The sequence below is a fragment of the Petromyzon marinus genome (assembly GCF_048934315.1).
Source record: "Petromyzon marinus isolate PM22_M1 ecotype Great Lakes invasive population chromosome 70 unlocalized genomic scaffold, UKy_Petmar_22M1.pri1.0 chr70_unloc.2, whole genome shotgun sequence".
In the NCBI taxonomy this organism is placed as follows: Eukaryota; Metazoa; Chordata; class Hyperoartia; order Petromyzontiformes; family Petromyzontidae; genus Petromyzon; species Petromyzon marinus.
This window is the reverse complement of record NW_027422604.1, coordinates 179,163-204,419: the sequence shown is the minus strand read 5'-3', so window position 1 is coordinate 204,419 and position 25,257 is coordinate 179,163. Positions and strand designations below refer to the sequence as shown.

General features: G+C 57.0%; 1 protein-coding gene across 1 annotated transcript; it reads right to left on the bottom strand.

The window, feature by feature from the left end:
• Positions 1-211: 211 nt before the first annotated feature.
• Positions 212-21,993, bottom strand: LOC142908106 (tetraspanin-7-like). The gene is made up of 8 exons (XM_076058333.1): positions 21,982-21,993; positions 15,093-15,302; positions 14,236-14,310; positions 7,075-7,176; positions 6,050-6,205; positions 3,437-3,520; positions 2,817-2,886; positions 212-1,527 (listed from the first exon to the last, which is right to left on the bottom strand). The coding sequence occupies exons 1-7, from the start codon at positions 21,991-21,993 to the stop codon at positions 2,818-2,820; spliced, it is 708 nt and encodes a 235-aa protein (XP_075914448.1). The 3' UTR covers positions 212-1,527; position 2,817.
• Positions 21,994-25,257: the final 3,264 nt, after the last annotated feature.

Genomic DNA, 25,257 nt, shown 5'->3' with positions numbered 1-25,257 from the left:
CACAGACACACACACACAAACACACACATACACACAGACACACACACAGACACAGACAGACACACACACAGACAGACACACACACACAGACACACACACACACAAGCACACACAGACACACACACACACAGACACACACACAGACACAACAACAACCGCCATTCGCCACTAAGTGGCGGTGACGTCACCACGACGCTTGTGCCAGGCCATGTGCACCTTGAGGCCACGTGAAGTGTCGAACGCCCGCTGGCAGGTCACGGGGCAGACCCAGGTGCCACGGGTCGACTGACTGAGATGACTGAGATGACTGGCTGATGCACCACCTGTGTCCCCTACTGTGCCAACCTGCTGTGCCTTATCCACCCGGAGCTCCGCTCGTTGTTGTGAGCGTCGCTCCTCCGCCCTCCGTTATTGTTGGAGGACGACTGCCTCCAACTGCCCAGTAGCATCCTTCACGAGCCTCCTCCACAGAGGCCGATCTTGACACAACAGGTAGTGGGGTCAACAGGTGGTGGGGTCAACAGGTGGAGGGGTCAACAGGTGGAGGGGTCAACATGTGGTGGGGTCAACAGATGGTGGGGTCAACAGGTGGAGGGGTCAACAGGTGGAGGGGTCAACAGGTGGAGGGGTCAACGGGTGGTGGGGTCAACAGGTGGAGGGGTCAACAGCTGGTGGGGTCAACAGGTGGTGGGATCAACAGGTGGAGGGGTCAACAGGTGGTGGGGTCAACAGATGGTGGGGTCAACAGATGGTGGGGTCAACAGGTGGAGGGGTCAACAGGTGGAGGGGTCAACAGGTGGAGAGGTCAACAGGTGGAGAGGTTAACAGGTGGAGGGGTCAACAGATGGTGGGGTCAACAGGTGGAGGGGTCAACAGCTGGTGGGGTCAACAGGTGGAGAGGTCAACAGCCGGTGGGGTCAACAGGTGGAGGGGTCAACAGATGGAGGGGTCAACAGTTGGAGCAGTCAACAGGTGGTGGGGTCAACAGGTGGAGAGGTTAACAGGTGGAGGGGTCAATAGCTGGTGGGGTCAACAGCTGGTGGGGTCAACAGGTGGAGAAGTCAACAACTGGTGGGGTCAACAGGTGGAGAGGTCAACAGCTGGTGGGGTCAACAGGTGGAGAGGTCAACAGCTGGTGGGGTCAACAGGTGGAGAGGTCAACAGGTGAAGAGGTTAACAGGTGGAGGGGTCAACAGCTGGTGGGGTCAACAGGTGGTGCGGTCAACAGGTGGTGGGGTCAACAGATGGTGGGGTCAACAGGTGGAGGGGTCAACAGGTGGAGGGGTCAACAGGTGGAGCAGTCAACAGGTGGTGGGGTCAACAGGTGGAGGGGACAACAGCTGGTGGGGTCAACAGGTGGAGAGGTCAACAGGTGGAGGGGTCAACAGCTGGTGGGGTCAACAGGTGGAGAGGTCAACAGCTGGAGGGGTCAACAGCTGGTGGGGTCAACAGGTGGAGAGGTCAACAGCTGGAGGGGTCAACAGCTGGTGGGGTCAACAGCTGGCAACTGTTCCCGCCCCGCGTGACCTGCAACACACGTAAACAGGGGTTGGCAGGTTTCAGGCAACGCGTCCCAGGCAACATGTTGCATGCAACGTGTTAGAGGCAACGAGCTGCTGGCAACGAATTACAGGCAACGTGTCATAGGTTAACATGTCACAGGCAACTCATTGCAACGGGTTGGTTACAGGCAACTCATGACAACATTACGGGCAACATGTTCCATTCAACATGTCATAGGCAACTGATGGCAACGGATTGGTGGCGACAGGCAACTGACTGCAACGAATTATGGACAACATGTCACAGGCAGCTCATGGAACTGGGTTGGTTACAGGCAGCTCAAGGCAGCATTTTACAGGCAACTTGTTACGGGCAACAACATATCACGGGCAACTCATTGCAACGGGTTGGTGACAGGAAACTCGTGGCAACGTATTAAGGGCAACGTTTCGCGTGCGACAAGTCGTGGGCAACCCGTGGCAATGTTTCACGGGCAACTCGCCACGGGCAACTCGCCACGGGCAACTCGCCACGGGCAACTCGTCACGGGCAACTCGTCACGGGCAACTCGCCACGGGCAACTCGTCACGGGCAACTCGTCACGGGCAACTCGTCACGGGCAACTCGCCACGGGCAACTCGCCACGGGCAACTCGTCACGGGCAACTCGCCACGGGCAACTCGTCACGGGCAACTCGTCACGGGCAACTCGCCACGGGCAACTCGCCACGGGCAACTCGCCACGGGCAACTCGCCACGGGCAACTCATTGCAACGGGTTGGTGACAGGAAAATCACGGCGACGTGTTACGGGCGACGTGTTACAGGCGACGTGTTACGGGCGACGTGTTACGGGCGACGTGTTACGGGCGACGTGTTACGGGCGACGTGTTACGGGCGACGTGTTACGGGCGACGTGTTACGGGCGACGTGTTACGGGCGACGTGTTACGGGCGACGTGTTACAGACGACGTGTTACGGGCGACGTGTTACGGGTGACGTGTTACAGGTGACGTGTTACGGGCGACGTGTTACGGGCGACGTGTTACGGGCGACGTGTTACAGGCGACGTGTTACGGGCGACGTGTTACAGGCGACGTGTTACGGGCGACGTGTTACGGGCGACGTGTTACGGGCGACGTGTTACGGGCGACGTGTTACGGGCGACGTGTTACGGGCGACGTGTTACGGGTGACGTGTTACGGGCGACGTGTTACGGGCGACGTGTTACAGGCGACGTGTTACGGGCGACGTGTTACGGGCGACGTGTTACGGGCAGCAACTCGTGGCGGGCAACTGGTGGCGGGCAACTGACCTCACACCATCTCGTACTGGTTGGCGTTGATGTGTCTGGCGAGGCAGCAGGAGATCGCAATGCCAAACACCTGCGGGCACACAGACGCAGGCAAAGGTCCCCAGGTAGCCCAAGCTGTCTGCCGGGAAGGGGGGAGGTCAAGTGCTGGCGGTTTTGACTGGGCCCACCGCACCACCGGGCAGACATTTGAGGCCGAGTCGACCTAGGGGAAGGCCCCGACAGCAAAGCGTGGCGGTGACCTCAGGTAGGTGGGTAGGTGAGTAGGTAGGTGAGTAGGTAGGTGAGTAGGTAGGTGAGTAGGTGGGTGAGTAGGTGAGTAGGTGAGTAGGTGGATGAGTAGGTAGGTGAATAGGTGAGTAGGTGAGTAGGTAGGTGAGTAGGTGGGTGAGTAGGTGAGTAGGTGAGTAGGTGGATGAGTAGGTAGGTGAGTAGGTGAGTAGGTAGGTGAGTCGGTGAGTAGGTGAGTAGGTGGGTGAGTCGGTGAGTCGGTGAGTAGGTGAGTAGGTGAGTAGGTAGGTGAGTAGGTGGGTGAGTCGGTGAGTAGGTGAGTAGGTGAGTAAGTGAGTAGGTGGATGAGTAGGTAGGTGAGTAGGTGTGTAGGTAAGTGAGTCGGTAGGTACCTGCGAGAAGGCGATGCCGAAGGCGATGCCGGCTATCACAGCGAGGTGCTGCTGCATGAAGCTGGTGACGAGCGTGAAGCAACCCTGCAGCACACAGTGACACACACAGTGACACACACACAGTGACACACACACACAGTGACACAACAACAACAACAACCGCCATTCGCCACTAAGTGGCGGTGACGTCACCACGACGCTTGTGCCAGGCTATGTGCACCGTGAGGCCACGTGAAGTGTCGAACGCCCGCTAGCAGGAGGTCACGGGGCAGACCCAGGTGCCACGGGTCGACTGACTGAGATGACTGGCTGCTGCACCACCTGTGCCCCCTACTGTGCCAACCTGCTGTGCTTTAGCCACCCGGCGCTCCGCTCGTTGTTGTGAGCGTCGCTCCTCCGCCCTCCGTTGTTGTTGGAGGGCGACTGCCTCGAACTGCCCAGTAGCGTCCTTCACGAGCCTCCTCCACAGAGGCCGATCTTGACACCGTTGGTACCAGTCATCGGCAAGTCCACTCAGCTCCACGTCCTCCTGTACTATATCACTCCATCTCTTCTCTAGCCTGTGCCGCGCCCGTTTAGCCCCCTCAATCCGGTCGAACAAAAGCTGTTTCGGCATGCGGTGGCTGGGCATGCGGGCTACATGACCCAGCCAACGCAGCCTTGCCTGCCGGAGGAGCTCACCGATGGGACCGTGCCCAGATCTTTCAAGAATTTGTGAGCTCCTCACACAATCCAGCCTGGTTAAACCCAGGATGGATCGTAGGCAGGCTAGCCTAAATGTTTCTAACCGGCGAAGATGTTCCATTAGGGGGGGTCCACGTTTCGCAAGCGTAGAGAAGGGAGGGAATGACCGTGGCCGAGAAGACCTGAAGCTTAGTGCGGAGCGACAGACCAGGTAGCTTCCACACAGCGTTACGCAACCGATGAAAAGTTATTGCCACTCGACTGATTCGGAGTGAGACCTCTGCTGTTAAACTGGAGCCGGTCATAAGCACACTGCCCAGGTATGGGAAACTCTCAACTCTCTCCACAACTGCCCCATCACCGATTGGGAGTTGTGGGGGTGGAGTGTCCGATGGTACAAAATACCCAGGCAGGTGCTTAGTTTTGGTGGGGCTGATGGTAAGGCCCCATCTCTTAGTGGCACGCTCCAGTCTCAGCAGCAGCGTCTCCAACTCCTCCTCTGAATGAGCGGCTATTACCAAATCATCGGCATACATAACGTGGTTGAGCAATAGGGAGCCATCCCTTGACCGCATCCGGGCATCGATCAGCCTCCCATTATATCTGTACCATATGGAGATTCCCCCGGTACAGCTATTGAAGGCTTCACGAACTACGTGGTCAAAATATATGTTAAATAATGTGGGAGCCAGAGGACATCCCTGTCGCACCCCAAGGTGTACAGGGAATGGCTCTGACTCCCGGCCACGTAGTTTTACCCGGAGCCACTCACCATCATGAAGGTCCTTAATGATCATGAGCAGAGGGTCAGGGACTCCAAAAGCACGAAGAACAACCCAGAGCCCAGGCCTGCTGATGGTATGATAGGCCTTGACCAGGTCAATAAAGCAGAGATGTAGGTCTTGTTGGAATTCCCTACACCTCTGCTGTAGCAGACGGACAGAAAATATGGCATCTGTGCAGGACCGCCCTTTCCTGAACCCGCATTGGGGCTCCGCAAGCCTCTCCTCAGTGTGCCTGGCGAGGCGATGTTGATTCATCTTTGCCAGGACTGTTCCCGGCCTCATACTGAGGCAGCGTGAGATGCCCCGGGAGTTGTGAGAGTCCCGCAAAAACCATCCCCTCAGTGGTGCCGGACGGCAGCGCTGTGGCGGAAGCGAGCATTGTCATGGGCGGAACGGCCAATCCCATTCGGCTTTACCCCTCATGGCGTTTGTAGCCAACAAGTCAGCCAATGGGGGCTCTGGACGGGTGCAAGGAGCCGGAGGCCCCGGGGGGACAGGCGTCTATGACGTCTCCTGGCCAGACCCCATTGGGCGGAGCCAGGAGACTGAATCTCCACCCTCGGGACTCCTCCAGAAGCAAAAAACCACTACGTGTGGCCACGTGGAATGTTCGGACGCCCACTGCGGAGGAGAGGCTGGCACTCCTCAGTCGGGAGCTGGACCGGTACCAACCTGGATCTCCGTGGCATTCAGGAGGTCCGGTGGACCGGCTCTGGCTCCTGCCACCATGACGGGCGGACAGTCCTCCGCTCGGGGGCAGGAGACTTGCCAAACAACAGGGGGTGGCTCTTCTTCCGAACAAAACAATGAAGGGGGCGTGGCAGCGTGGCGGTGAGGTGCGGGAAGCCGCTCAGCGCCCCGGGCTACCGTGAGCTCGCCTCCCCGTCAACAAGAGCCGGCGGTGCCTCACGCCCCCCCCCCCGCCACCGAAGAGGAACATCAGCGGAGGGCTGTGGGACGAGGCCAACGAGTGGGACGCCTTCCGTGACCTCCTGCCCCAGGACCCGGCTGCAGGTGGTCGCCCTGCAGCCGGGCCACTTTGATGCTCGCCGTGGCAACCCCCCCCCCCCCCCCGAGTCCGCGAGGGCCGAGCGAAGGGAGTCGGTCTCCGTGGCGCGGGGCGCCGGTGGGGCCCGTCGCCTGCCTGGCGGTAGACGATGGTCCCGGCGCTGGTGGCGTTGCCGAGGGCGCCGGCGCCGCAGTCGGTGGCGTTGACGCAGCAGCTGGGGGGCACTCCGCTCGCCTCGCCGTACGGAGTCTTCCACCAATCCTCGTAGTCGTTCAGCCCACAGCAGCGCAGCTGGGACACGGCGGGAGGGTGAGTGGGTGGGTGGGTGGGAGGGTGAGAGGGTGAGTGAGTGGGTGGGTGAGAGGGTGAGAGGGTGAGTGGGTGGGTGGGTGAGAGGGTGAGAGGGTGAGTGAGTGGGTGGGTGAGAGGGTGAGTGAGTGGGTGAGAGGGTGAGTGGGTGGGTGGGAGGGTGGGTGAGTGGGTGAGTGGGTGGGTGAGAGGGTGAGAGGGTGAGTGGGTGGGTGGGAGGGTGGGTGAGTGGGTGAGAGGGTGGGTGGGTGGGTGGGAGGGTGGGTGAGTGGGTGAGAGGGTGAGTGAGTGGGTGAGAGGGTGAGTGAGTGGATGAGTGGGTGGGTGAGTGGGTGAGTGGGTGGGTGAGTGGGTGGGTGAGTGGGTGGGTGAGTGTGTGAGTGGGTGGGTGGGAGGGTGAGTGAGTGGGTGAGTGGGTGAGAGGGTGAGACGGTGGGTGAGTGGGTGGGTGAGAGGGTGAGTGGGTGGGTGAGTGAGTGAGTTGGTGGGTGGGTGAGTGGGTGAGAGGGTAAGAGGGTGAGTGGGTGGCTGAGTCGGTGGGTGGGTGGGTGGGTGAGTGAGTGAGTGGGTGGGTGGGAGGGTGAGTGGGTGGGTGAGTGGGGGGGTGAGTGGGTGAGAGGGTGAGAGGGTGAGTGGGTGGGTGAGTGGGGGGGTGAGTGGGTGAGAGGGTGAGTGGGTGGGTGAGTGGGTGGGAGGGTGAGTGGGTGAGTGGGAGAGAGGGTGAGAGGGTGAGTGGGTGGGTGAGTGGGTGGGTGGGAGGGTGAGAGGTTGAGTGGGTGACACGGTGAGTGTGAGTGGTGAGCGTGAGTGGTGAGTGGTGAGCGTGAGTGGTGAGTGGTGAGCGCTATCACCGTGCGTTGTAGCGTATCGATGGCTCCGTCACTGCCGCTGTGTGACGTTCCGCTGTAGGCATCAAGTGCTCTCTTCAGGTTGCTCCGAAACAGCCCATTAATCTACACACGCACACAGCCGTGTGTGAGTGAGTCAGGCTGTGGGTGAGTCAGGCTGTGAGTCAGGCTGTGTGTGAGTGAGTCAGGCTGTGAGTGAGTCAGGATGTGAGTGAGTCAGGCTGTGTGTGAGTGAGTCAGGCTGTGTGTGAGTGAGTCAGGCTGTGGGTGAGTTAGGCTGTGAGTCAGGCTGTGTGTGAGTGAGTCAGGCTGTGTGTGAGTGAGTCAGGCTGTGTGTGAGTGAGTCAGGCTGTGGGTGAGTCAGGCTGTGACTGAGTCAGGCTGTGAGTGAGTCAGGCTGTGAGTGAGTCAGGCTGTGTGTGTGAGTCAGGCTGTGGGTGAGTGAGTCAGGCTGTGAGTGAGTCAGGCTGTGACTGAGTCAGGCTGTGACTGAGTCAGGCTGTGTGTGGGTGAGTCAGGCTGTGAGTGAGTCAGGCTGTGTGTGGGTGAGTCAGGCTGTGACTGAGTCAGGCTGTGTGTGAGTGAGTCAGGCTGTATGTGAGTGAGTCAGGCTGTGAGTGTGTGAGTCAGGCTGTGACTGAGTCAGGCTGTGAGTGATTCAGGCTGTGACTGAGTCAGGCTGTGAGTGAGTCAGGATGTGAGTGAGTCAGGCTGTGTGAGTGAGTCAGGCTGTGAGTGAGTCAGGCTGTGTGTGAGTGAGTCAGGCTGTGAGTGAGTCAGGCTGTGAGGGTGTGAGTCAGGCTGTGAGTGAGTCAGGCTGTGAGTGTGTGAGTCAGGCTGTGTGTGAGTGAGTCAGGCTGTGTGTGAGTGAGTCAGGCTGTGAGTGAGTCAGGCTGTGAGTGAGTGAGTCAGGCTGTGAGTGGGTCAGGCTGTGTGTGGGTGAGTCAGGCTGTGAGTGAGTCAGGCTGTGAGTGAGTCAGGCTGTGAGTGAGTCAGGCTGTGTGTGGGTGAGTCAGGCTGTGAGTGAGTCAGGCTCTGTGTGAGTCAGGCTGTGAGTGAGTCAGGCTGTGAGTGAGTCAGGCTGTGTGTGGGTGAGTCAGGCTGTGAGTGAGTCAGGCTGTGTGTGGGTGAGTCAGGCTGTGACTGAGTCAAGCTGTGTGTGAGTGAGTCAGGCTGTGTGAGTGAGTCAGGCTGTGAGTGAGTCAGGCTGTGTGTGGGTGAGTCAGGCTGTGAGTGAGTCAGGCTGTGTGTGGGTGAGTCAGGCTGTGACTGAGTCAGGCTGTGTGTGAGTGAGTCAGGCTGTGTGTGAGTGAGTCAGGCTGTGAGTGTGTGAGTCAGGCTGTGACTGAGTCAGGCTGTGACTGAGTCAGGCTGTGAGTGAGTCAGGCTGTGAGTGAGTCAGGCTGTGTGTGAGTGCGTCAGGCTGTGTGTGAGTGAGTCAGGCTGTGAGTGTGTGAGTCAGGCTGTGAGTGAGTCAGGCTGTGAGTGAGTCAAGCTGTGAGTGAGTCAGGCTGTGAGTGAGTCAGGCTGTGAGTGAGTCAGGCTGTGAGTGAGTCAGGCTGTGTGTGAGTCAGGCTGTGAGTGAGTCAGGCTGTCAGTGAGTCAAGCTGTGAGTGTGTGAGTCAGGCTGTGAGTGAGTCAGGCTGTGAGTGAGTCAGGCTGTGTGTGAGTCAGGCTGTGAGTGAGTCAGGCTGTGACTGAGTCAGGCTGTGTGTGTGAGTCAGGCTCTGGGTGAGTGAGTCAGGCTGTGAGTGAGTCAGGCTGTGAGTGAGCCAGGCTGTGAGTGAGTCAGGCTGTGACTGAGTCAGGCTGTGTGTGAGTGAGTCAGGCTGTGAGTGAGTCAGGCTGTGTGTGGGTGAGTCAGGCTGTGAGTGAGTCAGGCTGTGTGAGTGAGTGAGGCTGTGTGTGAGTGAGTCAGGCTGTGAGTGTGTGAGTCAGGCTGTGAGTGAGTCAGGCTGTGAGTGAGTCAGGCTGTGAGTGAGTCACGCTGTGAGTGTGTGAGTCAGGCTGTGAGTGAGTCAGGCTGTGTGGGAGTAAGTCAGGCTGTGAGTGAGTCAGCCTGTGAGTGAGTGAGTCAGGCTGTGACTGAGTCAGGCTGTGAGTGAGTTAGGCTGTGAGTGAGTCAGGCTGTGAGTGAGTCAGCCTGTGAATGAGTGCGTCCGGCTGTGAGTGAGTCAGGCTGTGAGTGAGTCAGGCTGTGTGTGAGTCAGGCTGTGAGTGAGTCAGGCTGTGACTGAGTCAGGCTGTGTGTGTGTGAGTCAGGCTCTGGGTGAGTGAGTCAGGCTGTGAGTGAGTCAGGCTGTGAGTGAGTCAGGCTGTGGGTGAGTCAGGCTGTGAGTGAGTCAGGCTGTGACTGAGTCAGGCTGTGAGTGAGTCAGGCTGTGTGTGTGTGAGTCAGGCTGTGGGTGAGTCAGGCTGTGAGTGAGTCAGGCTGTGAGTGAGTCAGGCTGTGTGTGGGTGAGTCAGGCTCTGAGTGAGTCAGGCTGTGTGTGGGTGAGTCAGGCTGTGACTGAGTCAGGCTGTGTGTGAGTGAGTCAGGCTGTATGTGAGTGAGTCAGGCTGTGAGTGTGTGAGTCAGGCTGTGACTGAGTCAGGCTGTGAGTGATTCAGGCTGTGACTGAGTCAGGCTGTGAGTGAGTCAGGATGTGAGTGAGTCAGGCTGTGTGAGTGAGTCAGGCTGTGAGTGAGTCAGGCTGTGTGTGAGTGAGTCAGGCTGTGAGTGAGTCAGGCTGTGAGGGTGTGAGTCAGGCTGTGAGTGAGTCAGGCTGTGAGTGTGTGAGTCAGGCTGTGTGTGAGTGAGTCAGGCTGTGTGTGAGTGAGTCAGGCTGTGAGTGAGTCAGGCTGTGAGTGAGTGAGTCAGGCTGTGAGTGGGTCAGGCTGTGTGTGGGTGAGTCAGGCTGTGAGTGAGTCAGGCTGTGAGTGAGTCAGGCTGTGAGTGAGTCAGGCTGTGTGTGGGTGAGTCAGGCTGTGAGTGAGTCAGGCTCTGTGTGAGTCAGGCTGTGAGTGAGTCAGGCTGTGAGTGAGTCAGGCTGTGTGTGGGTGAGTCAGGGTGTGAGTGAGTCAGGCTGTGTGTGGGTGAGTCAGGCTGTGACTGAGTCAAGCTGTGTGTGAGTGAGTCAGGCTGTGTGAGTGAGTCAGGCTGTGAGTGTGTGAGTCAGGCTGTGACTGAGTCAGGCTGTGAGTGAGTCAGGCTGTGACTGAGTCAGGCTGTGAGTGAGTCAGGATGTGAGTGAGTCATGCTGTGTGAGTGAGTCAGGCTGTGAGTGAGTCAGGCTGTGTGTGAGTGCGTCAGGCTGTGTGTGAGTGAGTCAGGCTGTGAGTGTGTGAGTCAGGCTGTGAGTGAGTCAGGCTGTGAGTGAGTCAGGCTGTGAGTGAGTCAGGCTGTGAGTGAGTCAGGCTGTGAGTGAGTCAGGCTGTGTGTGGGTGAGTCAGGCTGTGAGTGAGTCAGGCTGTGTGTGGGTGAGTCAGGCTGTGACTGAGTCAGGCTGTGTGTGAGTGAGTCAGGCTGTGTGTGAGTGAGTCAGGCTGTGAGTGTGTGAGTCAGGCTGTGACTGAGTCAGGCTGTGAGTGAGTCAGGCTGTGAGTGAGTCAGGCTGTGTGTGAGTGCGTCAGGCTGTGTGTGAGTGAGTCAGGCTGTGAGTGTGTGAGTCAGGCTGTGAGTGAGTCAGGCTGTGAGTGAGTCAAGCTGTGAGTGTGTGAGTCAGGCTGTGAGTGAGTCAGGCTGTGAGTGAGTCAGGCTGTGTGTGAGTCAGGCTGTGAGTGAGTCAGGCTGTGAGTGAGTCAAGCTGTGAGTGTGTGAGTCAGGCTGTGAGTGAGTCAGGCTGTGAGTGAGTCAGGCTGTGTGTGAGTCAGGCTGTGAGTGAGTCAGGCTGTGACTGAGTCAGGCTGTGTGTGTGAGTCAGGCTCTGGGTGAGTGAGTCAGGCTGTGAGTGAGTCAGGCTGTGAGTGAGCCAGGCTGTGAGTGAGTCAGGCTGTGACTGAGTCAGGCTGTGTGTGAGTGAGTCAGGCTGTGAGTGAGTCAGGCTGTGTGTGGGTGAGTCAGGCTGTGAGTGAGTCAGGCTGTGTGAGTGAGTCAGGCTGTGTGTGAGTGAGTCAGGCTGTGAGTGTGTGAGTCAGGCTGTGAGTGAGTCAGGCTGTGAGTGAGTCAGGCTGTGAGTGAGTCACGCTGTGAGTGTGTGAGTCAGGCTGTGAGTGAGTCAGGCTGTGTGGGAGTAAGTCAGGCTGTGAGTGAGTCAGCCTGTGAGTGAGTGAGTCAGGCTGTGACTGAGTCAGGCTGTGAGTGAGTTAGGCTGTGAGTGAGTCAGGCTGTGAGTGAGTCAGCCTGTGAGTGAGTGAGTCCGGCTGTGAGTGAGTCAGGCTGTGAGTGAGTCAGGCTGTGTGTGAGTCAGGCTGTGAGTGAGTCAGGCTGTGACTGAGTCAGGCTGTGTGTGTGTGAGTCAGGCTCTGGGTGAGTGAGTCAGGCTGTGAGTGAGTCAGGCTGTGAGTGAGTCAGGCTGTGGGTGAGTCAGGCTGTGAGTGGGTGAGTCAGGCTGTGACTGAGTCAGGCTGTGAGTGAGTCAGGCTGTGTGTGTGTGAGTCAGGCTGTGGGTGAGTCAGGCTGTGAGTGAGTCAGGCTGTGAGTGAGTCAGGCTGTGTGTGGGTGAGTCAGGCTCTGAGTGAGTCAGGCTGTGTGTGTGTGAGTCAGGCTGTGAGTGAGTCAGGCTGTGACTGAGTCAGGCTGTGAGTGAGTCAGGCTGTGTGTGAGTGAGTCAGGCTGTGAGTGAGTGAGTCAGGCTGTGAGTGAGTCAGGCTGTGTGTGGGTGAGTCAGGCTGTGAGTGAGTCAGGCTCTGTATGAGTCAGGCTGTGAGTGAGTCAGGCTGTGAGTGAGTCAGGCTGTGAGTGAGTCAGGCTGTGAGTGAGTGAGTCAGGCTGTGAGTGGGTCAGGCTGTGTGTGGGTGAGTCAGGCTGTGAGTGAGTCAGGCTGTGAGTGAGTCAGGCTGTGAGTGAGTCAGGCTGTGTGTGGGTGAGTCAGGCTGTGAGTGAGTCAGGCTCTGTGTGAGTCAGGCTGTGAGTGAGTCAGGCTGTGAGTGAGTCAGGCTGTGTGTGGGTGAGTCAGGCTGTGAGTGAGTCAGGCTGTGTGTGGGTGAGTCAGGCTGTGACTGAGTCAAGCTGTGTGTGAGTGAGTCAGGCTGTGTGAGTGAGTCAGGCTGTGAGTGTGTGAGTCAGGCTGTGACTGAGTCAGGCTGTGAGTGAGTCAGGCTGTGACTGAGTCAGGCTGTGAGTGAGTCAGGATGTGAGTGAGTCATGCTGTGTGAGTGAGTCAGGCTGTGAGTGAGTCAGGCTGTGTGTGAGTGCGTCAGGCTGTGTGTGAGTGAGTCAGGCTGTGAGTGTGTGAGTCAGGCTGTGAGTGAGTCAGGCTGTGAGTGAGTCAGGCTGTGAGTGAGTCAGGCTGTGAGTGAGTCAGGCTGTGAGTGAGTCAGGCTGTGTGTGGGTGAGTCAGGCTGTGAGTGAGTCAGGCTGTGTGTGGGTGAGTCAGGCTGTGACTGAGTCAGGCTGTGTGTGAGTGAGTCAGGCTGTGTGTGAGTGAGTCAGGCTGTGAGTGTGTGAGTCAGGCTGTGACTGAGTCAGGCTGTGAGTGAGTCAGGCTGTGAGTGAGTCAGGCTGTGTGTGAGTGCGTCAGGCTGTGTGTGAGTGAGTCAGGCTGTGAGTGTGTGAGTCAGGCTGTGAGTGAGTCAGGCTGTGAGTGAGTCAAGCTGTGAGTGTGTGAGTCAGGCTGTGAGTGAGTCAGGCTGTGAGTGAGTCAGGCTGTGTGTGAGTCAGGCTGTGAGTGAGTCAGGCTGTGAGTGAGTCAGGCTGTGAGTGAGTCAGGCTGTGAGTGAGTCAGGCTGTGAGTGAGTCAGGCTGTGTGTGAGTCAGGCTGTGAGTGAGTCAGGCTGTGACTGAGTCAGGCTGTGTGTGTGAGTCAGGCTCTGGGTGAGTGAGTCAGGCTGTGAGTGAGTCAGGCTGTGAGTGAGCCAGGCTGTGAGTGAGTCAGGCTGTGACTGAGTCAGGCTGTGTGTGAGTGAGTCAGGCTGTGAGTGAGTCAGGCTGTGTGTGGGTGAGTCAGGCTGTGAGTGAGTCAGGCTGTGTGAGTGAGTCAGGCTGTGTGTGAGTGAGTCAGGCTGTGAGTGTGTGAGTCAGGCTGTGAGTGAGTCAGGCTGTGAGTGAGTCAGGCTGTGAGTGAGTCACGCTGTGAGTGTGTGAGTCAGGCTGTGAGTGAGTCAGGCTGTGTGGGAGTAAGTCAGGCTGTGAGTGAGTCAGCCTGTGAGTGAGTGAGTCAGGCTGTGACTGAGTCAGGCTGTGAGTGAGTTAGGCTGTGAGTGAGTCAGGCTGTGAGTGAGTCAGCCTGTGAGTGAGTGAGTCCGGCTGTGAGTGAGTCAGGCTGTGAGTGAGTCAGGCTGTGTGTGAGTCAGGCTGTGAGTGAGTCAGGCTGTGACTGAGTCAGGCTGTGTGTGTGTGAGTCAGGCTCTGGGTGAGTGAGTCAGGCTGTGAGTGAGTCAGGCTGTGAGTGAGTCAGGCTGTGGGTGAGTCAGGCTGTGAGTGGGTGAGTCAGGCTGTGACTGAGTCAGGCTGTGAGTGAGTCAGGCTGTGTGTGTGTGAGTCAGGCTGTGGGTGAGTCAGGCTGTGAGTGAGTCAGGCTGTGAGTGAGTCAGGCTGTGTGTGGGTGAGTCAGGCTCTGAGTGAGTCAGGCTGTGTGTGTGTGAGTCAGGCTGTGAGTGAGTCAGGCTGTGACTGAGTCAGGCTGTGAGTGAGTCAGGCTGTGTGTGAGTGAGTCAGGCTGTGAGTGAGTGAGTCAGGCTGTGAGTGAGTCAGGCTGTGTGTGGGTGAGTCAGGCTGTGAGTGAGTCAGGCTCTGTATGAGTCAGGCTGTGAGTGAGTCAGGCTGTGAGTGAGTCAGGCTGTGAGTGAGTCAGGCTGTGTGTGGGTGAGTCAGGCTGTGAGTGAGTCAGGCTCTGTATGAGTCAGGCTGTGGGTGAGTCAGGCTGTGAGTGAGTCAGGCTGTGAGTGAGTCAGGATGTGAGTGAGTCAGGCTGTGTGTGGGTGAGTCAGGCTGTGAGTGAGTCAGGCTCTGTGTGAGTCAGGCTGTGAGTGAGTCAGGCTGTGACTGAGTCAGGCTGTGAGTGAGTCAGGCTGTGATCTCGATGCCTCGTGACGGAAGATGAAGCCAGAAATCCCAGCGATGAGTTCAGCCAGGAACACGGTGAGCAGGAGGACTGCGTACTGTACACACAGACACAGACAAAGAGCCCCCAGGTAGCCTCACACACACACGGTAGGGGCAAGTGCTGTTAGTAGCAAGTAGCAACAGCACCTATACACAGACAAAGATCCCCCGTGTAGCCTCTAACAGACTGCAAGGGCAAGTGCTGTTAGTAGCGAGTAGCAGCAGCACCTATACACAGACAAAGATACCCCGTGTAGTCTCTAACAGGCTGTAGGGGCAAGTGCTGTTAGTAGCGAGTAGCAGCACCTATACACAGACAAAGATCCCCCGTGTAGCCTCTAACAGGCTGTAGGGGCAAGTGCTGTTAGTAGCGAGTAGCAGCAGCACCTATACACAGACAAAGATCCCCCGTGTAGCCTCTAACAGCCTGTACTCGTGTTCCCCCCCCGCCCCCCAGTCCCCCCCCCGTGCCCCGCCCCGTGCCCCCACCCCCCGTGCCCCGCCCCCCGTGCCCCGCCCCCCATGCCCCGCCCCGTGCCCCGCCCCCCGTGCCCCGCCCCGCCCCCGTGACCCCGTGCCCCCGCCCCGCCCCCACGCCCCCCGCCCCCCCGTGCCCCGCCCCCCCGTGCCCCGCCCCCCTGTGCCACGCCCCGCCCCCCACGCCCCCCCGCCCCCCGTGCCCGCCCCGCTCATCCGTGCCCCGCCCCGCCCCCCCCGTGCCCCGCCCCGCCCCGTGCCCCCACCCCCCGTGCCCCTCCCCCCGTGCCCCGCCCCCCGTGCCCCGCCCCCCCGTCCGCGCCCCGCCCCCCCGTGCCCCCCGTGCCCCCCGTGCCCCCACCAGCTTGAGCAGGCACGGGCTGCCCCTGCAGGTGGCCAGGCAGCCGACGAGCCCGAAGAGGAGGATGGCTGCCCCCGTGGCCATGAGCACGAGGGGGGCGGTGGCGGCGGTGCCGCCCCCCCCTGCCCCCTGCTCGGAGAGCAGCGCCAGGTAGGGGCCCAGCGACAGCGACCCCCAGACCCCCACAGACAGCAGCACCAGCCCCGTCACCTATGGCACACAGCACACACATAGCACACATATAGCACACACATAACACACACATCACACACACATCACACACACAGCGACCCCCAGACCCCCACAGACAGCAGCACCAGCCCCGTCACCTATAGCACACAGCACACACACACACAGCACACACACAGCACACACAGCGACCCCCAGACCCCCACAGACAGCAGCACCAGCCCCGTCACCTGTAGCACACACACACATAGCACACACATAGCACACACATAGCACACACATCACACACACAGCGACCCCCAGACCCCCACAGACAGCAGCACCAGCCCCGTCACCTATAGCACACAGCACACACACACACAGCACACACACAGCACACACAGCGACCCCCAGACCCCCACAGACAGCAGCACCAGCCCCGTCACCTGTAGCACACACACACATAGCACACACATAGCACACACATAGCACACACATCACACACACAGCGACCCCCAGACCCCCACAGACAGCAGCACCAGCCCCGTCACCTATGGCACACACACACATAGCACACACAGCACACACACAGCACACACACAGCACACACACAGCGACCCCCAGACCCCCACAGACAGCAGCACCAGCCCCGTCACCTGGAGCACACACACACACAGCACACACATAGCACACACACACAGCACACACACAGCACACACACAGCGACCCCCAGACCCCCACAGACAGCAGCACCAGCCCCGTCACCTGGAGCACACACACACACAGCACACACATAGCACACACACACAGCACACACACAGCACACACACAGCGACCCCCAGACCCCCACAGACAGCAGCACCAGCCCCGTCACCTGTAGCACACAGCACACACACATAGCACACATCACACACACAGCGACCCCCAGACCCCCACAGACAGCAGCACCAGCCCCGTCACCTGTAGCACACACACACATAGCACACACACATCACACACACATCACACACACACAGCGACCCCCAGACCCCCACAGACAGCAGCACCAGCCCCGTCACCTATAGCACACAGCACACACATAGCACACACATCACACACACACAGCACACACACATCACACACACAGCGATCCCCAGACCCCCACAGACAGCAGCACCAGCCCCGTCACCTGTAGCACACACACACATAGCACACACACACATAGCACACACAGCACACACACAGACACACACACAGCACACACATCACACACACACACAGCACACACACACAGCGACCCCCAGACCCCCACAGACAGCAGCACCAGCCCCGTCACCTGTAGCACACAGCACACACACACAGCACACACAGCGACCCCCAGACCCCCACAGACAGCAGCACCAGCCCCGTCACCTGTAGCACACAGCACACACACACAGCACACACAGCGACCCCCAGACCCCCACAGACAGCAGCACCAGCCCCGTCACCTGTAGCACACAGCACACACACACATAGCACACAGCACACACACATCACACACACAGCACACACAGCACACACACAGCACACACACATCACACACACAGCGACCCCCAGACCCCCACAGACAGCAGCACCAGCCCCGTCACCTATGGCACACAGCACACATAGCACACACACACATAGCACACACAGCGACCCCCAGACCCCCACAGACAGCAGCACCAGCCCCGTCACCTATGGCACACAGCACACACACAGCACACATATAGCACACACACACAGCACACACACACATAGCACACACAGCGACCCCCAGACCCCCACAGACAGCAGCACCAGCCCCGTCACCTGTAGCACACAGCACACACACATAGCACACACACACAGCACACACACACACAGCACACACACACAGCACACACACACACAGCACACACACAGACACACACAGCACACACATCACACACACAGCGACCCCCAGACACCCACAGACAGCAGCACCAGCCCCGTCACCTATGGCACACAGCACACACACACACATCACACACAGCACACACACATAGCACACACACAGCACACACACACATAGCACACACACAGCACACACACAGCACACACACATCACACACACAGCGATCCCCAGACACCCACAGACAGCAGCACCAGCCCCGTCACCTGTAGCACACAGCACACACACACAGCACACACACATCACACACACAGCACACACACAGCACACACACATCACACACACACAGCACACACACATCACACACACACAGCACACACAGCGATCCCCAGACACCCACAGACAGCAGCACCAGCCCCGTCACCTGTAGCACACAGCACACACACAGCACACACAGCGACCCCCAGACACCCACAGACAGCAGCACCAGCCCCGTCACCTGTAGCACACAGCACACACACAGCACACACAGCGACCCCCAGACCCCCACAGACAGCAGCACCAGCCCCGTCACCTATGGCACACAGCACACACACATAGCACACATATAGCACACACACATAGCACACACACATATAGCACACACAGCGACCCCCAGACCCCCACAGACAGCAGCACCAGCCCCGTCACCTGTAGCACACAGCACACACACAGCACACACACACATAGCACACACACATAGCACACACACAGCACACACACAGCACACACACAGCACACACACAGCACACACAGCGACCCCCAGACCCCCACAGACAGCAGCACCAGCCCCGTCACCTGTAGCACACAGCACACACACATAGCACACACACACAGCACACACACACAGCACACACACACACAGCACACACACAGCGACCCCCAGACCCCCACAGACAGCAGCACCAGCCCCGTCACCTGTAGCACACAGCACACACACACATAGCACACACACACAGCACACACACACAGCGACCCCCAGACACCCACAGACAGCAGCACCAGCCCCGTCACCTATAGCACACAGCACACACACAGCACACATATAGCACACACACACAGCACACATAGCACACACAGCGACCCCCAGACCCCCACAGACAGCAGCACCAGCCCCGTCACCTGTAGCACACAGCACACACACATAGCACACACATAGCACACACATAGCACACACACACACATAGCACACACACACAGCACACACACAGCACACACAGCGACCCCCAGACACCCACAGACAGCAGCACCAGCCCCGTCACCTGTAGCACACACACACACATAGCACACACACATAGCACACACACATCACACACAGCACACACACAGACACACACAGCACACACACAGCGACCCCCAGACCCCCACAGACAGCAGCACCAGCCCCGTCACCTGTAGCACACAGCACACACACATAGCACACACACATCACACACAGCACACACACAGACACACACACAGCACACACACAGCGACCCCCAGACCCCCACAGACAGCAGCACCAGCCCCGTCACCTGTAGCACACAGCACACACACACACATCACACACAGCACACACACATAGCACACAGCACACACACAGCACACAGCGACCCCCAGACACCCACAGACAGCAGCACCAGCCCCGTCACCTGTAGCACACAGCACACACACAGCACACACATAGCACACACACACAGCACACACAGCGACCCCCAGACCCCCACAGACAGCAGCACCAGCCCCGTCACCTGTAGCACACACACACACATAGCACACACACATAGCACACACACACAGCACACACATAGCACACACACACAGCACACACACATCACACACACAGCGACCCCCAGACCCCCACAGACAGCAGCACCAGCCCCGTCACCTGTAGCACACAGCACACACAGCACACACACATAGCACACACACACAGCACACACAGCACACACACATAGCACACACACATCACACACACAGCGACCCCCAGACCCCCACAGACAGCAGCACCAGCCCCGTCACCTGTAGCACACACACACATAGCACACATATAGCACACACACAGCACACACACAGCACACACACAGCACACACACAGCACACACACATAGCACACACATAGCACACACACAGCACACACACATAGCACACACACAGCACACACATAGCACACACACATCACACACACACATCACACACACACATCACACACATCACACACACAGCACACACACAGCACACACAGCACACACACATAGCACACACACACAGCACACACACAGCACACACACAGCACACACACATAGCACACACACAGCGATCCCCAGACACCCACAGACAGCAGCACCAGCCCCGTCACCTGTAGCACACAGCACACACACATAGCACACACATAGCACACACATAGCACACACACAGCACACACACACACAGCGATCCCCAGACACCCACAGACAGCAGAACCAGCCCCGTCACCTGTAGCACACAGCACACACACATAGCACACACACAGCACACACAGCACACACACAGCGATCCCCAGACACCCACAGACAGCAGCACCAGCCCCGTCACCTGGAGCACACAGCACACACACATAGCACACACACACAGCACACACACAGCACACACACAGCACACACACAGCGACCCCCAGACACCCACAGACAGCAGCACCAGCCCCGTCACCTGTAGCACACACACACAGCACACACACACATAGCACACACACATAGCACACACACAGCACACACACACAGCACACACACATCACACACACAGCACACACACATCACACACACATCACACACACAGCACACACACAGCACACACATAGCACACACACACATAGCACACACACATAGCACACACACACATAGCACACACACATAGCACACACACATCACACACACAGCGACCCCCAGACACCCACAGACAGCAGCACCAGCCCCGTCACCTGTAGCACACAGCACACACACACAGCACACACACACATAGCACACACACATAGCACACACACACAGCACACACACATCACACACACAGCACACACACAGCACACACACATCACACACACACAGCACACACAGCGATCCCCAGACACCCACAGACAGCAGCACCAGCCCCGTCACCTATGGCACACAGCACACACACAGCACACACACATCACACACACAGCACACACACAGCACACACACATCACACACACAGCACACACACACAGCACACACAGCACACACACACATAGCACACACACAGCACACACACACAGCACACACACAGCACACACACACAGCACACACACAGCACACACACACAGCGATCCCCAGACACCCACAGACAGCAGCACCAGCCCCGTCACCTGGAGCACACACACACAGCACACACACATCACACACACACAGCACACACACAGCACACACACATCACACACAGCACACACACATCACACACACAGCACACACACAGACACACACAGCACACACACATCACACACATAGCGATCCCCAGACACCCACAGACAGCAGCACCAGCCCCGTCACCTGGAGCACACACACACATAGCACACACACACAGCACACACACACATAGCACACACACAGCACACACATAGCACACACACACAGCACACACACATCGATCCCCAGACACCCACAGACAGCAGCACCAGCCCCGTCACCTATGGCACACAGCACACACACAGCACACACATAGCACACACACACAGCACACACACATCACACACACAGCGATCCCCAGACACCCACAGACAGCAGCACCAGCCCCGTCACCTATAGCACACATCACACACACATCACACACAGCACACACACATCACACACACAGCACACACATAGCACACACATAGCACACACACAGCACACACACAGCACACACAGCGATCCCCAGACACCCACAGACAGCAGCACCAGCCCCGTCACCCGTAGCACACACACAGCACACACACAGCACACACACACACAGCACACACAGCACACACACATAGCACACACATAGCACACACACAGCACACATAGCACACACAGCACACACACAGCGATCCCCAGACACCCACACACAGCAGCACCAGCCCCGTCACCTGTAGCACACACACAGCACACCCACACACAGCACACACACACAGCACACACACAGCACACACACACACAGCACACACACAGCACACATAGCACACACACAGCACACACACAGCATACACAGCACACACACAGCACACACACAGCACACACACAGCACACACACACACAGCACACACAGCACACATAGCACACACACACAGCACACACACACACAGCGATCCCCAGACACCCACACACAGCAGCACCAGCCCCGTCACCTGTAGCACACACACAGCACACACACACAGCACACACACAGCACACATATAGCACACACACAGCACACACATATAGTACACACACAGACACACACACAAATATTGTGGTTAATGCAGTAACATGAATCCTTGTAATGAGGTTTCAGTTTTGTTTCCAGAAAAAAGGGGAAAACCCCCTCTTATATTACAACTGACGTGCTTGTGTCCGGGGATGGGATTCCTTTCCAGCTGAGACCCCGCCTGCTGGCCCATCACCACGTATATAATAACCTTGTTGTTGTAGTGGCGGGGATGGGATTCCTTTCCAACTGAGACCCCGCCTGCTTGCCCATCACCACGTATATAATAACGTCTTGTTGTTGTAGCGGGGATGGGATTCCTTTCCAGCTGAGACCCTGTCTGCTTGTCCATCACCACGTATATAATAACCTTGTTGTAGCGGGGATGGGATTCCTTTCCAGCTGAGACCTCGCCTGCTGGCCCATCGCCACATATATAATAACCTTGTTGTTGTAGTGGCGGGGATGGGATTCCTTTCCAGCTGAGACCCCGCCTGCTGGCCCATCACCACGTATATAATAACCTTGTTGTTGTAGTGGGGATAGAATTCCTTTCCAGCTGAGACCCCGCCTGCTGGCCCATCACCACGTATATAATAACCTTGTTGTAGCGGGGATGGAATTCCTTTCCAGCTGAGACCCTGCCTGCTGGCCCATCACCACGTATACAATAACGTCTTGTTGTAGCGGGGATGGGATTCCTTTCCAGCTGAGACCTCGCCTGCTGGCCCATCGCCACGTATATAATAACATTGTTGTTGTAGTGGCGGGGATGGGATTCCTTTCCAGCTGAGACCTCGCCTGCTTGCCCATCACCACGTATATAATAACGTCTTGTTGTTGTAGTGGGGATGGAATTCCTTTCCAGCTGAGACCTCGCCTGCTTGCCCATCACCACGTATATAATAATCTTGTTGTTGTAGTGGGGATGGAATTCCTTTCCAGCTGAGACCTTGCCTGCTGGCCCATCACCACGTATATAATAACGTCTTGTTGTTGTAGCGGGGATGGAATTCCTTTCCAGCTGAGACCCCGCCTGCTGGCCCATCACCACGTATATAATAACCTTGTTGTTGTAGTGGCGGGGATGGGATTCCTTTCCAGCTGAGACCCCGCCTGCTGGCCCATCACCACGTATATAATAACCTTGTTGTTGTAGTGGGGATGGAATTCCTTTCCAGCTGAGACCCCGCCTGCTGGCCCATCACCACGTATATAATAACCTTGTTGTAGCGGGGATGGAATTCCTTTCCAGCTGAGACCCTGCCTGCTGGTCCATCACCACGTATATAATAACGTCTTGTTGTTGTAGCGGGGATGGGATTCCTTTCCAGCTGAGACCTCGCCTGCTGGCCCATCGCCACGTATATAATAACCTTGTTGTTGTAGTGGCGGGGATGGGATTCCTTTCCAGCTGAGACCTCGCCTGCTTGCCCATCACCACGTATATAATAACGTATTGTTGTTGTAGTGGGGATAGAATTCATTTCCAGCTGAGACCCCGCCTGCTGGCCCATCACCACGTATATAATAACCTTGTTGTTGTAGCGGGGATGGAATTCCTTTCCAGCTGAGACCTCGCCTGCTGGCCCATCACCACGTATATAATAACGTATTGTTGTTGTAACTGCTCTCTCGCTGGTTCTGCAGTTCCACTGCTGGATTCTGTTTTTTTTCCGCCTGAGGACGACCACTTGTGTTGCGATCGAAACGTCGTGACTTAGTTTATTTTATACCAACGTGACGACTTTACCGGAAGAACCAAAGAGTATGGACTTATCTCTCTCGTCTTGACGCCGTTGTGGCTGGGGCCAGTCCCAGGACAATGCCATCACAAACATGCTTCTATCACAGTGCCAGTGATGGTCGTAATAATCTGAGTCGATGAATGTTAGCACGTGGGATTTCGCGACCAAGTAACTCATTGGGGCAATCGTGAAGGGGCCCTACTAATAATCGACTGTGTGTCGGGCTGCTAGTGATGGTATTTAACGACACCAAGCCTGTAATTATGATATATGCTCAAAATGTCCCCCCCTCAATACTTTGCTATAAAATAGATTTATGTTTACGTGATTGTGGTTACGGTTATGGTTGTACTTTATTAATCCCCAATCTCGGCTATTAAATACAATGAAACAAGAAAAGGTAAAAAAATTAAAAAAACAGAGCAATGTAAATACAATACACTAGTAGAAATTATTGTTAGAAAATACATTAAAAAGTCCATCCTAAGTGCTAGTGATTTTTTATATTTTAGGCAGGAAATTCGTTTTCAAATGTAGATGTTTTTCTGGGGGGGTTCCCCCATACCCCCTGGAAGATTTGATCCCCACCAATGTTGACTCCACGGCTACGGCCTTGAACGGCACACTAATATATGTTATATCTATTTCAGCTTGTCAACTATTTGTGTCTTCCCCGGTGCTGATGTGCTACACGCACAGCAGCAGGTAACTCATGTAAACTAAACGCTTTGTTTATTTTACACACCAGGTGCAAGGCCCCGCTCAGCTGCTGTGTCGTCACTCTTGTTTAGAAGCGACACCCTGGCCATCGAAAATTATATCAGCTCAACCACGTGGTGGGATTGTCATCACCACCACGTGGCGGCATCGTCATCGTCATCACCATCACGTGGTGGCATCGTCATCGTCATCACCACCACGTGGTGGCATCGTCATCATCAGCATCGTCACCACCGTGTTGAAATTTATACATCAGCAGCCAAAGACGCTGAACACGTGGTGACGATGTTGACCCTCAATGTGGAGGGGAAAGCCGGAGGAGCCGGAGACAAATCCACGCAGTGACCACCACGGGGAGAGAGACGCAGACTCCAAGTATACAGCAGCAGGCATCGTCAGGGTCGGGATTGAACCCACGACCTCCTGTATACCAGGCGAGGTAGTTAACATCTCCTAGCCACCGTGATGATGATGAGAGAGAGAGAGAGAGACGCAGACTCCAAATCTACAGCAGCAGCAGCAGGCATCGTCAGGGTCGGGATCGAACCCACGATCTCCTGCGTACCAGGCGAGGTAGTTAACATCTCCTAGCCCCCGCTGTGTGTGTGTCAGATTAAAGCCCAGAGAGAGAGAAATGGGGTGTGGGGGTGGTTAGCCTCGAGGCTGCAGGGACCCAGAGTAGCAGTGGAGAGGGCATGGCAGCACGGGGAGAGTCGTGGTTAATAAAGCGTCAGGCCGACTTGTCAACACCGGCACGGGGGTGGCATTTGTAGCGAGCCAGCTACAGATTCCAGCCCCTAGCACCAGGCCACCCCGTCGGGCGATTGAACCATCGCATAAACAACGTCAACACCACCATCATCATCACCATCATCATCACCAACATTATCGCCACCACCCATCGCCATCATCACCATCATCATCTTCACCCCCATCATCACCATCATCATCGTTACTATAATCGCCACTATCATCGCGGCCATCATCATCGTCACCACCATCATCATCGTCATTACCACCACCACCGCCACCATCATCATCACCACAGCCACATCATCATCACCACCATCACCATCAGCATTGTCAGCATCAGCTTCAACATGAATACCACCGTGATCAACACAGTAGTCATCATCATCTCCATCACCAACATCATCTCCATCATCTCCATCACCAACATCATCTCCATCACCAACATCATCATCTCCATCACCAACATCAT